Here is an 18,761-nt window from a genome sequence, read left to right on the forward strand (position 1 = left end):
CCTTACAGCTGACTGATTGTGCTACCCAAATTGTTGATTGTTAGTTCTCTGATTTTAAACGTTTTAAGTGAGAATGAATCTTTGCTTGCTAGTTTTAAATGTTTTAGCTGTGGTCATTTTAGCTATTTAGATGGAGTCGAACGGTCTATAAATTGATTAAGGACGCCCTGAGTACTTGTAAGTCCCTGAATGCAGGGACCTATGAGTATCCTTTGCAGAGCAGCTGCAGCATGGAAGGGATCATCTCCTCTGTTCTCTTCCTACCCTGCTTTTTCGGCTAGATAGTCAATTTTGACTCCCTAGCTGGGGGCTTTAGAGGAGGACGCGTAGAGACGACCTGAAAACAAAAAAGGATACATATAGGAAGTGGAAGGAAGGCCAGGCTACAAAAGAAGAATACAGATGGGTGGCACAGAAGTGCCGAAATGGCATCAGGAAGGCTAAAGCTGTGAATGAGCTAAGATTAGCGAGGGATGCTAAAAGCAATAAAAAGGCTTTCTTTAGATACATGAGTAGTAAAAGACAGAGGAAAGAAATGGTGGTTCAACTGCTTAATGAAGATGGCAAATTGATAACTGATGACAAAGAAAAGGCTGAAGTGCTCAATTCCTACTTTGCCTCAGTCTTCTCCCAAAAGCGGGTCTATGACCCCCCCTGGAAAAAATGAAGCAGAAGTTGAGGGGGCAGGATTGCAGTTTGAGATTGATAAACAAATGGTCAAAGAACACCTAATTTCCTTGAATGAATTGAAATCTCCAGGGCCCGATGAACTGCATCCTAGAGTAATGAAGGAGCTAGCGGAATAACTCTCAGAACCTTTGTCTATTAACTTTGCAAAATTATGGAAGACGGGTGAGGTGCCGGACAACTGGAGGAGGGCTAAAGTTGTCCCTGTCTTCAAAAAGGGCAAAAAGGAGGAACCTGGGAACTACAGACCAGTCAGTCTGACATCCATCCCTGGGAAAATTCTGGAGCAGATTATAAGGAAGTCAATCTGTAAACACCTTGAAATCAATGCAGTGATTAATAGAAGCCAACATGGATTTGTCAGGAACAAATCCTGTCAGACTAATTTAATCTCATTTTTTGATCGGGTAACCTCCCTTGTGGATTGTGGGAATGCTGTGGATATCATATATCTTGACTTCAGCAAAGCTTTTGACAAAGTACCCCATGACATTCTGATTAACAAACTAGCTAAAAGTGGGCTAGATGGAACAACTATTAGGTGGATTCACAGCTGGCTACAGAATCGAACTCAAAGAGTACTTATCAATGGAAACTTCTCAAACTGGGTAGAGGCATTGAGTGGGGTGCCGCAGGGCTCGGTCCTGGGCTCAGTGCTCTTCAGCATTTTTATTAATGATTTGGACGAGGAGGTGCAGGGAACGCTTATCAAATTTGCAGATGACACAAAATTGGGTGGGATAGCTAATACCCTGGAAGACAGAAACAAACTTCAAAGTGATCTTGATAGGCTGGAGTGCTGGGCTGAAAACAAAGGAATGAAATTTAATAGAGATAAATGCCAAGTTCTACATTTAGGAAATAGAAACCAAATGCACAGTTACAAGATGGGGGATTCTTGGCTCAGCAATACTACAAACGAGAAGTATCTTGGAATTGTTGTATATCACAAGCTGAATATGAGCCAACAGTGCAATATGGCTGCAAGAAAGGCAAATGCTATTTTGGGGTGCATTAATAGAAGTATAGCTTCCAAATCACGTGAAGTACTGGTTCCTCTCTATTCGGCCCTGGTTAGGCCTCATCTAGAGTATTGCGTCCAGTTCTGGGCTCCACAATTCAAGAAGGACGCAGACAAGCTGGAGCGTGTTCAGAGGAGGGCGACCAGGATGATCAGGGATCTGGAAACAAAGCCCTATGAAGAGAGACTGAAAGAACTGGGCATGTTTAGCCTGGAGAAGAGAAGATTGAGGGGAGACATGATAGCACTCTTCAAATACTTGAAAGGTTGTCACACAGAGGAGGGCCAGGATCTCTTCTCGATCCTCCCAGAGTGCAGGACACAGAATAACAGGCTCAAGTTAAAGGAAGCCAGATTCCAGCTGGACAACAGGAAAAACTTCCTGACTGTTAGAGCAGTGCGACGGTGGAATCAGTTACCTAGGGAGGTTGTGGGCTCTCCCACACTAGAGGCATTCAGGAGGCAGCTGGACAACCATCTGTCAAGGATGCTTTAGGGTGGGTTCCTGCACTGAGCAGGGGGTTGGACTCGATGGCCTTGTAGGCCCCTTCCAACTCTGCTATTCTATGATTCTATGAGGAGCAGGGAGGCCATGCGGCGCTTAGGAAGCTGTTTAAACCAGCTTCTGCGGTCTCCTCCCCTCCCCACTCCCAGGGCTGCCCCCTTTTTACCCTCTCCACACTCGGTTTACTGGGCACAGAGAAGGAGCTGCCGTGGTTCATTTTATACACTGCGGTTCACTCCGCACTGGCTGCAAGGGGAGGGGAGGGTGGTTTCCTGGCTGTTCTCATAGGGGAGGAGTAAAATCTGTCAAAGTGAGTAACAAACATTAATCCAAGCTGTGCAAAAATCCATACAAAACTCTGCATGGAAAAGCCTAATCCTTATTGCAAGCAAAAGTATTTATGTGTGTGTGTGTGTGTATCCTGTCTTTTTTCCTCCAAGGAACCCAAGGTGGCATACATAATCCTCCTCCTCCTCTCCATTTTATCCTCCCAACAACAACCCTGTGAGGTAGGTTGGGCTGAGAGTCTGTGAGTTTCCATGGCCGAGCGGGGACTGGAACCTAGATCTCCCAACTCCCAGTCCAACACTTTAGCCACTACACCACACTGGCTAAAAGCAAAGTTCTCTGTGTTCCAGAGAAGTAAGAGAAGTTTCAACAGAAAAAGGGCATCAGGAAAAAACTCATGTATGTGAAATGAAAGCTGAAGCTGAGATGGAGTCTAATAAAAAGAAGAAGTGAGACTTCTCCCTGTTCCACAACATCCCAAAAAACTCTTCCTGCTTTTTGATTATGTCCATCTCTTCACCTCAAAATTAAAATCTTCTACTGCATTGGCTCATTACATCCATTGGAAGTGTCCAGTTTTGTAACTTCAAGGCCTGGCCACAACAGCAAACATTTATCTGGCTTTCCCATCATTCAGAATCTGGAAGTCCAAGCTGCAAAAGAATCTTTGCCTGCCATTCCAAGAGGAAACAGTTATGCTGTTTATGAGGCAAGGCCAAAGATTATTTCCATTCCAGCGCTCTGTAGGCCTTGTTCCTAGTACTCCCCAAATAGGACTCAAGTAACCAAGCAGATAGTTACTGGGGTCCGGGCCTTTCCTCTCCCCCGATGTGTTAACCAGGCAACCTCATTGACATGCGAAGTCTGCCATGTTCACTTAGGGTTTAATAGTATTTAGAATACTTTAATTGTATTGTATTTTGTTGTTTTACTGTGGCATTTGTTTGAGTGTTTCCTGCTTTATTGTATAATTTCCCCCCCTGACATATTTTATTGTAAATTTGTTTGTAAGCCACTTTTAAGACGTCTGAAAGTTGAAAGGCAGGACATACATTTCTTTAAAAAATATATACATGCACCATATGGAAAAGTGTAAGCAAATAATCTTTTTTGTCGGGAGAGATGGAACAGAATTTGGAAGTCTTAGTATTAATAATTAATGCTTGAGATGCAACTCCTGCCTTGGGGGCCGGCAGAATATGAACATGGAGATCTTGTAGTGAAGGACACTGTGGCATTTTTATTCTGTGGCAGAGCCACCAGTAGATGGCAGAGCCTGTTTAGGCTCTGCTATGCCACCAGATTACAAGAAGTAGAGGTGAGCTGCTTGTCAGGGAAGTCTGCTACCTGAGCTGCTCTACACTTCTCCTACTGCCGAGGGTGTAGCCCTCTCCCTGCCCTAGCTTCTTCTTCTTGTGACATTTGAATCAGTCGAGGCTGTGCAACTCCTGGATCAGTGCCTGGACTCAATGGTGAGACGGATGAAGGCCAATAAAACTGAATCCTGGTAGGATGGATGCCCTCTGAATGAATGATAAATGGCATAAAATAGTGAAACATCACAGTTATACTCCTCCGAAAGAACATGTACATAGTCTGATGATACTCCTGGATCCATCTTTGTTGCTGGAGGCCCAAGTGGCCACAGTGGCTCAGAGTGCCTTCTATCTACTTTGGCTGGCACACCAGTCTTGGCCTCTCCTGGACAGGAATAACTTGGCCATAGTGATAAAGGCTCTAGTAACCAAAAGACTGCATTACTTAATATACCCTCATGTGGGGCTGACCTTAGGGTTGATCCAGATGCTACAGCTAGTGCAGAATGCAGCAGCTCAGCTGTTGTTGGTGGCTATCCATTTTAAGCATGTAACACTATTGCCGAGGTAACTCCACCGCCTGCCTGTTTGTTTCCAGGCTGGGTTTAAGGTTTTGTTATTGGTGTATGAAGCCAGCAAGGATATTTGAGAAAGCTCCTTCTCATTTATCAACCTGCCCAGTTACTATGGCCATCCGATGAGGCATTCCTGGTGTTTCCACATGGACCTGAGGTCTGTTTAGAGTGGGGATAGGGAGCCTCTCTACCTAAGACTTGCCCTGAGCTTGTAGGCTTGGGGAGAAGAGGAATCCACTTATCTCTGATCTGTGTTTGAAGATACCAAGGGAATTCCCCTAACTTAGCACATCACTCCAATTAGGAGGATGAGCAGTGCACGAAGTCTTGCACACTCAGCTGGCACTTGCAGGTGCTCCTGAAGCACTGGCCAAGTTATCTTGTCTCATCCTTCCCTTTCCCTGCATGGATGAATTCCTCCTGACCTGATGCCATCAGCATGGGCCCAGCTGATGTCATTCAGTCCATAGGGGCAGGTGAGTTGTCCAGAGGGCAATATGCCTATCAGATGTAGTGCAGTTCCCAACCCCTGGTGAAAACCCAGCTGGAATAGAGTTATTATTGTATTGGCTCCTTCTCTGTGGATTTCCTACCAGATGATGTCAGACAGATGCTTTGTTTTCAGTGTCTGACAAAGCCTTTCCTGAATGACAGCCACAGGTTTATTGCTTTAAGATTATTTTAAATATTTTTATTCTTTTGTATTTTGATTACACACACACACCCTTCCTACACTGTTTACTGCTTGGAAATCTTTTTTTTTTTAAATGTAGGGCAGTTTATAATTTTTGTAAATAAATATAATAAATGAACTTTGTCTTTTTGATGTTGCATTGTAGAAGCCACCCTGAAGTTCATAAATTCAGTGTAGAGACGGTTCAATGGTATCCTCATGACACTGGCATGTTTACATCAAGCTCCTTTGATAAAACATTGAAAATATGGGATACAAACACATTACAAGTAAGTCCCATTTAATTATTTTGTCTAGATATCAAAGGTTCTCAGTTAGGAGATTTGAAATGTTTCCAGGTTTAATAAAATAATGGTGTTCAAGTTGGTTGGCTAATAGTTGGCTAACTCTGGCAAGTTGGCCAGAAAACAATTGCAGAAGAATTAAGACGATTAAGTAGCAGATTTCAGAAACTGATAAGCTGGGGTCCATACTATGTGAAATGAAGCCAGCCAGGTTGCAAAGATCACTTTTAAAATTAAATAATTGTGTATTTATTTGAATATTTATAAACTGCCCTTCATCAAATGATATCACAGCAGTGAACCATACATATGTAAATAAAACAATACATTAATAAAACAAATTTTACCACAAAAACACAAAAAAACTCAGACTGTTCAGTTCAAAATACTAGGACAAACAGAAAAGGTTTGACCTGGTGCCGAAATGATTTGAAGGCTGGTACCACTGTCCCATAAAGTAGGCACAATTGGAGCATTAATGTACTCCCACTTGCATTCAATCATGGGATTTATGTCATCTGCGTTTAGGTGTCAACCAGCCTTTCATCAATCATAATTCCCTGGTAAACCAGGGAGGTGATTGGCTTAGACAGCGCCAGAGAGGATGCTTGGAAACAATTATGTCAATTGTTGGAGCGTGTTCAGAGGAGGGCAACTAGGATGATCAGGGGTCTGGAAACAAAGCCCTATGAAGAGAGACTGAAAGAACTGGGCATGTTTAGCCTGGAGAAGAGAAGATTGAGGGGAGACATGAGAGCACTCTTCAAATACTTAAAAGGTTGTCACACAGAGGAGGGCCAGGATCTCTTCTCGATCCTCCCAGAGTGCAGGACACGGAATAATGGACTCAAGTTAAAGGAAGCCAGATTCCAGCTGGACATCAGGAAAAACTTCCTGACTGTTAGAGCAGTACGACAATGGAATCTAGGTAGGTTGTGGGCTCTCCCACACTAGAAGCCTTCAAGATGCAGCTGGACAAGCATCTGTTGGGGATGCTTTAGAGTGGATTCCTGCATTGAGCAGGGGTTTGGACTCGATGGCCTTGTAGGCCCCTTCCAACTCTGCTATTCTATGATTCTATGATTCTATGAATTTTGTTCATTTGTTACATTTTTGTATTTCCCAATAGCCAAAGCTATCTGGGCAGTTCACAATGAATAGCTTTCTCCATCTCATCATTCTTATGTTCCTGGAGGAGAAGGCTATCAATGGCTACTAGTCCTGATAGCTATGTGCTACGTCCAGTATGCCTATGTACACTAGTTGCAGGGGGATATGGGTGGGAAGTTGCTGTTCTGCTGGTTGTGGGTTCCTGGCTACTGTGTGAACAGAATGCTGGACTAGATGGACCCTTGATCTGATCTAGCATAGCTCTTCATATGTTCTTATAAAGATACCAGAGGTTTGGAAGGAGCACCAGCCATGTCAACCAGGAACTCTCCAAGAGCATTCAGCAGTACCTTGGATTCCATACATACGGCCATTGACAATCTAGACTTCACCAGGAAGTGGTCTGACCATGACACAGGACCCCTGTAATTCCAGACTCTCAGTCTCATAATGGTTAAAAACACCAGGTCCAAGAGTATGTGCTTCAGAATATATTGGGCCACTGACATGTTGTGGTGGCTCTCCAACACCCCAATGGAAATTAGCTGAGGCAGGGAGACTGCTAGGCCTTGGGATAATCCCTACCAGCATAATCCCTATTCTCTCTGGCAGAACACAGACAAAAACACACATACCCAGCATTTGAGTAGACTGGTCTGTTGAGGAAGATTCGTTGCTCACAGATGGCAGCAGCCCCTTCAACCCTCCAGCTGATGTTGATGCTATACTATATGCTCACAATCAAATTGTGGATGAGGACTGTTTTATTTTGGACCAATCTGACATTAACAGGCAGCACTCCACGGCCGGAGGGCTAGTTAACAGGGCAATCCAAATCCTGCTGAATGAGTAGGAAGACCAGAAGAGGGGATAGCTCTTAGATGTCTCATCACTCTTCCCCTCACCAAGCCTCCCTCTGCCTGTAAATGCAGTAGTAAGGGCTCCCACACCCTCCATACCCTCATCAATATCGTTGCCCAGGCACATTATACCAAAGGTGTAACCGTGCAAAACTATTTATTTTATTGCATTTTTATACTGCCCAGTAGCCGAAGTTCCCTAACATAGATTATGGTCAGTACCAAAATACAGCCAAATAAAGTGCAAATAGATGGAATAAAAGGCTTAATATGCAGTAAAACACAGTACACTGCAGGCAGAGTGAGAGTGTAGAAATGGGTTACCAATAAACATTACAGATGTTAACCCATAAAGCTGCTTTTCTTCACCAGTACCTCTAAAATTCTAAGCTGCCGTTACACAAAATAGGTTCTAATATTAAAAATATATTTCTAATTCACATGCCCCCTAGAAAGTGCATAGGATCACAATTCCGTGTTCCTTTGTCTGACACAGTTGCGCCAGTTCTCTCTCCAACCACCTGGCTCTTACCCAGGAACAAGTCCCAAAACCTAGCGGCCATGCCCTGCTCCATCTTTTAAAGGGGAATGCTCTCGACTTCATCTGAAGGTCTCTAATGCCCACAAGGCCTCCTGAACAGGCTCCTGAAAAGGGAAATCCCTTGTAGTGTTACTTGTTTGGGGGTGACCAACACTCAACCCCCAGTAAAAGCTGGAGTTCACAATTGGCCAAAGAAGCTAGGGCTCACATTGGTCAAATGTCACTGTCTGCTCTGAAGATGGGCCTTCCTACACTTGTTGTTCTTGGCCACTCTAGCTGTCTCCTCTGCTTAGTCTTCCTGGCTGCTGTATGTCTGAAGGAGCAAGACTTTGCAGCTGAAGAGACAATCTCCACTGCTGCTAACCTCACTCCTGGGTGACTCACTAGGGAGGCAGAGAGTAGACAAGGCCTCCAAATTACATTTCATGATCAGTGTTTCAAGAAGAAACACTGAGATAATTTTACCAAAAAGGTATTAGCAGTCTGGGGCTTGATGCCATGATTTACATTTGCTCATGGGCAATCAACATGTATCAGCTGTAGATGAGAGTTTTACATTCTTGTCAGGATTTGGGTTAGAGCAGGTGCTTAATAAATGCATTGTCTTTCAATTGTCTTTTGACTGTCAGCCTGCAGATGTGTTTAATTTTGAGGGAACTGTGTACTGCCACCACATGTCTCCTGTTGCTACCAGGCATTGCTTAATTGCAGGTTTGTATTCATTTTAAATATCTTTTGAAGATAATTATTCAATGTCTCTTCATTTTTGTAGATATATCAACAGCTCATTTAGATTCAAAACTGCATTGTAACTTAATTCAGAGCTATTCTCCTACATTATACATAACTAAGATGATTTGAATATGTTTATGTTCAGTTTCCATTTAGCATATTTGTTTGGAACCATTGGTCACTGCAAGTATTTGCATTTAAACAAGGCATTTTAGGAAGCTGCAGATATTGAACATAGGGTGTGATGCTGTTTGAATCTTTTTCGAGTTAGAGTATGCTCCACTGAACACAATGGCCCCGTTAAGAAGACACCTTAAACCATGGCTTTAACCACGATGGTTAAGCCAGAAAGCCAGGCTGTGTTCAGAAGACACCTTAAATCATGGCTTTAACCACGGTGAATAAAGCAAAAAGCCTTATACGCTGTGGTTAAAGCCATGGTTTAAGGTTTCTTCTGAATGGGTCCAATAGGACTTATTTCTGAATAAATGTCCATGCAATTCTGCTGTTACAATATTTATTTGGCTATCATGAATCCCAGACATTGCTAATTGTTTTATGAATGAAAGCACCTGTTCAGCAGGCAGTAGTAGGCATCAAGCAGCCCATGGATTGGTGTATAGTAAGCATGTCTTCCTAGGAGCCCTCTTCTACCTCCTCCTCCTTCCCCAGCATGATTATAAAGGTCTTGATAAATCAAAGGCACCATTTCACCAAAATAAAATAATCAGTGCAGTTGATGCTCTTAATTAAGCTTATGTATTTTTGTATTAACTGACACGCACATAGTGCACCATCTAAATTTGCATTAATGGGACTTGCGTTCATTGATCAGCTTTGTTAGAAAACCAAGAGCATCTCTTAGGTCAGGCCGAATATGCAAGATGGCATTAACAGCTATTAATTGCAAACATTAGAACATAAGAAGAGCCATGCTGGATCAGACTGAGGGTCCATCTGGTATAGCATTCTGTTCACACAGTGGCCAACCAGCTGCCAGCCAGGGACCAACAAAACAGGACATGGTGCAACAACACCCTCCCACCCAGTTCCCCAACTACTGGTGCATATAGGCTTACTGCCTCAGATACTGGAGGTAATACATAGCCATCAGGGCTAGTAGCCATTGATTGCCTTCTCCAGGAATTTATCCAACCCCCTTTTAAAGCCATCCAAATTGGTGGCTATCACTGCATCTTGTGGTAGTGAATTCCATAGGGACTGTGTGAAGAAGTACTTCCTTTTATTTGTCCTGAATCTCTCACCAATCAGCTTCATGGGATGACCCGAGGTTCTATTATTATGAGAGAAGGAGAAAAATGTCTCCTTCCACACCATGCATAATTTTGTACACCTCTATCATGTCTCCTAATAGCCTCCTTTTTTCCAAGCTAACCTTCCCTCATAGGAGAGATGCTCCAGCCCCTTAATCATTTTAGTTGCCCTTTTCTGCACTTTTTCCAGCTCTATCATATCTGGTTTTAGGTGTGGTGACCAGAAAATTCTGAAATATGTAACTTGTATTCAGTTGACTTCTGTCTACACATCCAAATATTTCATTTTTCAAACATATGTTTGTGTTCATTTTTAGAAAGCATGAAACATGTTCATCCTCTTTTCTTTATTTTAATCTTCTGAGAAATATGCTGAATGATGATACGAAGTGTAATTATTAGAAAAACATTTTGGAAATTTTAAATTGTTTTGGAGTTTTGTGATGCAACTATTTGAAGACCCCAAAGATATTAAATGTAATTAAACTAGCATTTCCTCTGTGTGCTTTTTTTCAAACCAACAACAACTACAAGTTGAATGTGCAGAGCATGGCTTTCTTTTCCTTAATGCATTTTTTTTTGTCTTTTTCTGTTACAGTTGGTACCAAAAGCCCCAAAGTACAGCTTTGTGATTTGAAGTCTGGATCTTGTTCACACATTCTGCAGGGTACTTCTTATCTGAAACATAAATGTTAGACAGTAACTACTTTGAATAAACTACACAGTGTAAAGAACTGCTGTGAACAATATATTCTTTGTAAGTAATAGGACAGATGTGTTTAGTGCCAATTGTGAAAACGACAAAGTGAGAAAGGCTTACTGCTGTATTATTCCGGCACTGTGAGTCTGAACACATATTAATAATTGTCACTATGAAAACTTGGTATTTACTTAAGCTAATTTTTTCTTGAGTTTTATATCATTACAATTTTAAGTGGCAAGTTTTCTAAGCAGACTGAGAAAACCAATTATCAGAAATTGGCTAATCATCTAGGTTCTAGGACTAAGTTATTATTGTTTGAGTTCATTGGATTTTAGCTAATGAAATAATTTTTTTCCAGACAACAAGTCATGAAAAGGAGGTCATGAAAACTTTAAAATGGATACAATTAGATATGCCATAAATAATAAGTAATGATTTCTGACCTTGGGCAGACTCCTAGTTTCACCTCTAAGGGTGCTGAAGTTTCTAAGTCTCGTTGCTCAGATATATCACTTCTGCTATTAGTTTTGCTACTTCAGTGATGGGGAACCTCCAGCTTTCGGGCCAAGCTGGCCCATCCAGACTCAGGTGAAGTTATTGGGGAGAGGAATCCCTGGGAAATCCCACCAGCTTTGTCTGCCCCATTTTCTCCCCAGTAGGGGAAGGTGAAGGGCAGGTGAAGCTGCCCCAACTGAGGTGGTGGCGATCTCTAGCAGCAAGCACCTGCAGCATGCAGGCTTTCTTCAAAGTTGGGTCCCTGGCCAGCACTTTGATCAGGAACCAAATGGGGTTAGTGGACATGGCCCAGTTCCCTGGCATAATTCAGCTTGCGTAGGGTTGCAGTTAAACCTCAAAAAAACCAAGATTATGGCAACTAGCTTGATTGATAACTGGCAAATATAGGGAGAAAACGTGGAGGCAGTGACAGACTTTGTATTTCTGGGCGCAAAGGTTACTGCAGACGCTGACTGCAGCCAGGAAATCAGAAGACGTTTACTCCTTGGGAGGAGAGCAATGACAAATCTTGATGAAATAGTTAAGAGCAGAGACACCACACTGACAACAAAGGTCCGCATAGTTAAAGCAATGGTATTCCCCGTAGTAACCTATGGCTGCGAGAGCTGGACCATAAGGAAAGCTGAGCGAAGGAAGATAGATGCTTTTGAACTGTGGTGTTGGAGGAAAATTCTGAGAGTGCCTTGGACTGCAAGAAGATCAAACCAGTCCATACTCCAGGAAATAAAGCCAGACTGCTCACTTGAGGGAATGGTATTAAAGGCAAAACTGAAGTACTTTGGCCACATAATGAGAAGACAAGATACCCTGGAGAAGAGGCTGATGCTAGGGAAAGTGGAAGGCAAAAGGAAGAGGGGCCGACCAAGGGCAAGATGGATGGATGATATTCTGGAGGTGACAGACTTGACCTTGGGGAAGCTGGGGTGGCGACAGCCGACAGAAAGCTCTGGCGTGGGCTGGTCCATGAAGTCACGAAGAGTCGGAAACGACTGAACGAATAAACAAAAGGAGTGGGAGAGGTTTAAGCCACAAATAGTTCCCCACCCCTGCACCAAAGTTAATCAGAACAGTATCTGTAGCGTTACACACACTCACACCACCTGCTGATTACTCCTCACCAATCAGTAGTAGCTGGCAAGAATTCAGGCCTACACAAACACACCAGAATTAGAATCCTTAATCTGGTACAATGTACTACTTCAGGCTACAAGCAGAGAGTGCCATTTTGAATACTCTTCCAGGTAAACAAAACAAGCAAAATCTTTTCCTGCTACCTAAATGCTAGCACATCAGTCTGTTCCCTATTGTGCTTCTTTTCTATTTACAGGGAAGGGGGTTCAAAATGTAGCACCTTCAGGCTGTAGTGCTACTGTCCATTCTGACAGAATTCTGCTACCTCATTCCCACCTCATTCAGCTGCGCCTTATGATATACAAGTCTAAGTTCAGCAGTTCCCTAAAAATATGCCTTCTGTGTGTAGGTGACTCTAGATCACCTGTTGAACTTAATATATTCAAATTCCTGTACAACAACATTTCGTCTCGGGGTAGAAGCTCATCTAAACGCTAGATATTGTGACACAGGCCACTGCTAGACCTAAGATTTATCCTGGCATCATCCAGGGTTCACCCCTGCCTGAGCACTGGATTTTCTGTGTGTCACCTAGATGAACAGGTTTGACCCCTGGATGATCTAGGGATAAACCTTAGGTTTAGCTATGGCGACAGTCTTTGTAATTACCAGGAAACTGTCTCTTAATTCAGGCTTGTCTGGCAGTCCTTACTATTAAAATATTAGTATAATGGTACTCAGTACTAAGCTTGTACATGCATAGATTCAAACACATAATTCATTCAAAATCATTCCAAGAAGGCTTAAGCGGAGTAAAAACAATTTAGGCAGCCTACTAGTCTTCTCATACAGGCAATTAAAAATGGCAGTGGGGTATAGCTTCCCTGTAAGGGAGCTCCAGTTTTGTACATTCTGAATAACCTTTTGAGACCTTTTCTTACTCTTAAACATGTCTGCATTATTTCTTTTATTAAGGTACATTTGTATTACTAAATCAACCATGACTAAGTAAAATTGCTGAAATAAAATCTCTTAATAAGATCATTGATTACAAAAGCATACATATAATAACATTCCTGAATCCCATGACATGTCATAGGCAAATTTGTGACAAAAGAATCTTCCTTCCTTACTACATGTTGTCACTGTATTTGTTTCTCCAATTGCATCTCCTCTATTTAAAATTTGAGAAAATCGCCCTTGTTACCTTTGGCTGATCACATTACCAATTTTATAGTCCCCCTTAATTTTTTTATTGCTGTAATTGTGCTGTTGTTGTGTAATAGTTGTATAAGCTGTCAGTGTGTAATTGTTGTGAACCATCCAGAGAGCATCAGCTGTTGGGTGGTGTAGTAAGGAAATTAACTATAATCCAAAACCTTCCGTTCTTCTCATCAATTAAGAGCACTGATGATTGACTCTCTACTACTAATAACCTGACATTTCTGGCTCTATCTGGAACATCTTTATTTCGAGAAGCCTTCCTCAATTGACCATCCACAGTTTTTATTAGTTTCTTCAAATATGGTTTTTTATTTTATCTTTTATTGTTCATCACTCCAGAATATATTTAGAAATTGAGCAGTATATAAACGTAAATAAATACACAGGGTTCTGTTAGTGCCTGTTGGAGATCCTTCGCAGGGATGGATCATGCCAAAGTTGTTTGCATTTAAGTAATCCTTGCATACCTCTGAGGATTCTTATATCTTCATATTTTTAGGTCACAAGCAGGAAATACTAGCAGTATCTTGGTCACCACGTTATGAATACATTTTAGCAACTGCAAGGTAAAAGAACCAATAACAACTTTCATTTCATCAGATTTTTACTTCTATTGTTCTGCAATTCTTTGGTAGCCTCTTACTCTTAAGTTGAATTGTGGAGAATTTCTCTTCCCTTGCATTTGTTATGTCTTTCTGCTGAAATGTTAAACAAGGTAAGCTTTATTTGTACCATATTTCTACAGGTGCAAAGGAGGTAAAAGGAAGAGATAACTGTATGTTTAGGTTATCAAAAACATTGACTCACTAGAGCAGGCTTTCCCAACCTGTGCTCTCCAGATATATGCGTTGGATTACAACTCCCATCATCTCTTGCCAGCATGGCATGTGCTGGCTGGGGATGGTGGGAGTTGTAGTCCAGCCCACCAATCTGGAAGGCACCAGGTTGGGGGAAGGCTGCTCTACACTAATTTCAGAGGTTTAAGTATTATCACTGAATAAATGTTTTTCATTGTATTCTGTTCAATCATTGTATTGAACAGAATAGTATTCTGTTCAAAATCAGCCTTGTGTCATGTGTATCAGTGAGTGTACAGGCTCATAAAACAGAAGCAGGTGATGCATGGACATAAGTAGGTAAAGTGAGGATCCTTTGATAAATATCCTATTAGTATTTTTCTAATAGAGAGAAAAATTGCCTGCTTTCATGATTTAATTACTTTCTATCATTAAGCGCTACACATTGTTCAGATTTTTCTTACAACTGGTTTGTGTTGAGCTAAATGAAAAGCTGGCTTGTTTTGTTTAACCAGACATTGATTTAACATGTACAGCAGCAATGAGGACAAGCAATGCATAGGAACAAGTAATGCTTGTTAAGTGAACTGGTGTTGGCCTGTCACCTACTTTGATGCTTTTAGGCCCCAGGTAACTAAAAAAAATGCTTAGACATTTAATAGTGAATAATATAATTCATTAGATTTCATTTCTTGCTGCTTCTGTTAATATTGAACTGTTTTACTTGCTTTTATGTGAATTTTATAGATGTGGTTTCTTAGTTTTATTAATAATGCTTATTTATTTTTTTATGGCTACTGCTCTAAATTTTGAGGATCCAGTCACCAGTGTTTACAGCACAAGTTAATCTGTTGTAAAAATATCTCTGCAGACTTTATTACAACCCTTTGAAGAAAGCCTAACAATAAAGAAAGCGGCTGAAACGCCTCAGGCTTTTCATCAGTATAACTGTTTACTGCATCCTGAGACTATTCTGTCCCTTTTTATTCACCTTGGATGCTCACCCACCTTGCACCTGGACAGAAAGAAAGCCTACAACTTCCAGCATGCCCCAATCAACCAGGGGCATGCTGGGACTTGTGTACCATTTTACTGTCTAAACATGCACAGGATTGTGCCTTAAGAAGCCTTCTTTGATTATTTTATTATACAATACATAAGATGGCCAGAAACTCTCTTCGCATTGGAGAAAATATGAAATTCATTGTATTGATAATAACTGGATGGGGAAGACCACTCGTGTACATATTAACCGAAGAAAGCTTTACCACATTCAGGTTTAGGAAATGAAGTGAAGTGAGGATGTATTGAAAAAAAATTACCCACCAAGCAATAGTGGATGTTTCTCCCCCCCCTCCACTTTTTAGCGCTGACAGTAGAGTGAAATTGTGGGATGTGAGGAGAGCATCTGCTTGTCTACTTACTCTTGATCAACATAACGGAGAGAAGTCAAAAGCATCTTCGGAAGCAGGTGATCAATATACTTAAACAATACGTTTTATTTATGTACAACAGGATTAATGCCATATATTATATTTTCTGGATTGGGTTGCACTCCCTCTGAAAGATCAGGTTCCGGGAACTGGACAGGGGGAGTGTGTCCCTGCTGGTTCTGCTGGACCTCTCAGCGGCGTTTGATACCATCGACCATGATATCCTTCTGCGCCGCCTTGCTGGGATGGGACTTGCAGGCATTGTTTTACAGTGGCTCCATTGCTTCCTGGATGGGTGGACCCAAAAGGTGGTACTGGGGGACTCCTGTTCGACTCCTTGGCCATTGGCCTGTGGAGTCCCTCATGGCTCTGTTTTGTCTCCCATGCTATTTAACATATACATGAAACCATTGGGAGAGGTTATCTGGAGTTTTGGGGTGCGGTTCCACCAGTACACTGATGACACACCCAACTCTACTACTCCTTTCCACCCAATTCCAAGGAAGCGGTTTCTGTGCTAAACCGGTGTCTGTTGGCAGTAATGGATTGGATGAGGGCGAACAAATTGAAGCTTAATCCAGATAAGACAGAGGTGTTCCTGGTCAGTCGAAAGGCAGATCAGGGAATAGGGATTCAGCTTGTGCTGGATGGGGTTACACTCCCCCTGAAGACATAGGTCCGCAGCTTGGGTGTACTTCTGGATTCAGCCCTGAGCCTGGATGCCCAGGTTTCGGCGGTGGCCAGGAGTGCATTTGCACAATTAAAGCTAATGCACCAGCTGCGCCTGTTCCTAGAGATGTCGGACCTGGCCATGGTGACACATGCCTTAGTTACATCCTGATTGGATTACTGTAACGCGCTCTACGTGGGGCTGCCTTTGAAGAGTGTTCGGAAACTCCAGCTGGTTCAAAGAGCTGCAGCCAAATTGTTGACCGGGGCTGGTTACAGGGAGCATACAACTCCCCTGTTAAAACAGCTCCACTGGCTTCCAGTCTGTTTCTGGGCACAATTCAAAGTGCTGGTTCTTCTTCGTGATCTCTATGCATCACACATATGGGCTCTGCGCCCGCGCGGAGACCTGAACCGGAACCTCAAATAGCTAAATATAACGTTTTAGGCGGGAACCATCCCCCAGCGCTACTACACATGTGCACGCAGTTCCCGCCTATACCTCAGTTCTTCGTCGTCCGCCATTGTGTCTAGACCGAGAAAACCGACCTCTTAGCATTTTTTCCTTAAAACCTCTCATACTTACCTTAGATTACTACTTTTCTCTCAGTATCTCTCTTCTTTGCTTCTTACTCTTGTTTCTATATCTATCTATCTATAGATATAGATATAGATATATACGATAGTTAAGATTTTCCTACTTTCGTTTTCGCGGTGATCCGCGGGTCTCTGGGGCCTGTTGGGCCTATGTCAGTAAAAGCTCCTTTTAGGAAATGTGTTAGCTGCCGGGCTAAACTCCCTCCGACTGACGGCCACTCGCTTTGCATAATCTGCCTTGGCGAGGGCCATAAGGTCGAAACGTGCCATCATTGCATGTCTTTTACAAAGCAGACGCGCAAAAACCGGGCTGATGGGCTGAGAGCCATCTTGTGGGAAAAAGCCCTCAAGGCGACCGATGCTCCTAAACAAAAAGTCATGGAGAAACCTTCGATCCCAAAGAAGACCATTACTCTTACACAACAGAGTATTAATGAAGACCAGAGCTCTGGCGTACAAACGTTTGTCATCTCTGAAATGATCATGGCAGAAAAGAGGATGGACATACCCCTCACGCCTGGACGCTCTTTGGTGAGCTCTGTGGCTAAAAAGATTTCTAAAAAAGCCTGGACCCCGAAGACTGCAGAATTGCAGAAAAGGAAGAAAAAGAGAAAGGACTCTAACAAATTTTCCTCACCGCGCAGCTCTTCGATACCGGCCGCTACGGTATCGAGCCGCCCAGCATCGGTACCGACCTCGCTACCGAGACCCTTGGAATCGATCTCAGAGGGCGAGATTAGGGACTCGACACCGACAAGATTGGTACAGCGTGATGTGCCTCCATGTGAGCAAGCGGCTATTGAGCCCAATAGGCAATCACAACTAGATATGCCTACGGTTTCCCCAGTCAGGTCTAGGTCACCCAGACCCATCCGAGGATATGGGACATTTTTCTGAGCACATCTTAAGAATAGCTCAATCATTAGGGCTCGTAACCCACCAACCCTCAGAGAGACTAGAAGACCCCATCTATGACATACTTCATACCGACACCAATGCACCGGTGGCTATACCATTCCCACATACCTTGTTACAGACTGCACAGATGTCCTGGAAAGCACCTTCCTCGACGGCACCAACCTCTAAGCGACTTGAGGCGATGTACCGCATCCAAGAAAAGGGGGCTGAATTTCTTTTTCACCACCCAAAGCCAAATTCAATTGTCGTGGAATCCTCGCAGGGGAAATCACAAAAGATTCACTCTGCACCTGTCGATAAAGAAGGAAGGAAATTAGACTTCCTGGGCCGAAAAAATTATGCATCCACTTCCCTGGGATTACGGGCTGCCACCTATCAGGCAACTATGGCGCGTTACCAGGTTTTTCTCTGGGAGAAAATCGGATCACTCTGCGATTACTTACCTGATGATAAGAGGGAGCTAGCCAGAGTCTTTCAAGCGGAAGCATCCGCCATTGCAAAACAACAACTCAGTACTGCTAGACACCAGACAAACTGTGACTCTAAAGCCATGATGGGCTCTATAGCCTTACGGAGACATGCGTGGCTCAGGTCTGCAAGATTGAGCCATGAGACTAGAACACGCATTGAGAATTTACCCTTCGATGGCGAAGGCCTGTTCAATTCCAAAACAGACGAGGCAATGGATTCCATCCACAAGGCTCGCACAACAGCGAAAAGAATGGGTTTCTCGGCGCCAACCACTCAGTATAGACAAAGACGATGGTCCAGACAACCATTCACCCAACAACAGTGCTTGCAATATGATAAGCAACCTAGGCAGCAGCAACAACAGTTGCAAAGGAAGCGAATCACTCGGTAACGAAGACTTTTTACTAGACACATAGTTCCGGCTTGGAGCCTGTTGGTAGTACTGCATGCTCTGACAAGGAAACCGTTCGAGCCA

At 42.9% G+C, this 18,761-nt stretch overlaps 1 protein-coding gene across 5 annotated transcripts in view; it reads left to right on the plus strand.

Annotated features, from left to right (window-relative positions):
• The window catches only part of ERCC8 (ERCC excision repair 8, CSA ubiquitin ligase complex subunit), a 65,798-nt gene that overhangs the window by 4,221 nt on the left and 42,816 nt on the right, over positions 1-18,761 (plus strand). For all 5 annotated transcript variants that reach the window (XM_063128038.1, XM_063128039.1, XM_063128043.1 and 2 more), the window contains 5 exons: positions 5,232-5,355; positions 8,511-8,592; positions 10,486-10,554; positions 13,901-13,967; positions 15,566-15,669. In XM_063128038.1, the coding sequence (XP_062984108.1) occupies positions 5,232-5,355; positions 8,511-8,592; positions 10,486-10,554; positions 13,901-13,967; positions 15,566-15,669 (446 nt within the window). The remainder of the gene's footprint in view (positions 1-5,231; positions 5,356-8,510; positions 8,593-10,485; positions 10,555-13,900; positions 13,968-15,565; positions 15,670-18,761) is intronic.

This window comes from Elgaria multicarinata, chromosome 6, assembly GCF_023053635.1.
Source record: "Elgaria multicarinata webbii isolate HBS135686 ecotype San Diego chromosome 6, rElgMul1.1.pri, whole genome shotgun sequence".
Classification (NCBI taxonomy): domain Eukaryota; kingdom Metazoa; phylum Chordata; class Lepidosauria; order Squamata; family Anguidae; genus Elgaria; species Elgaria multicarinata.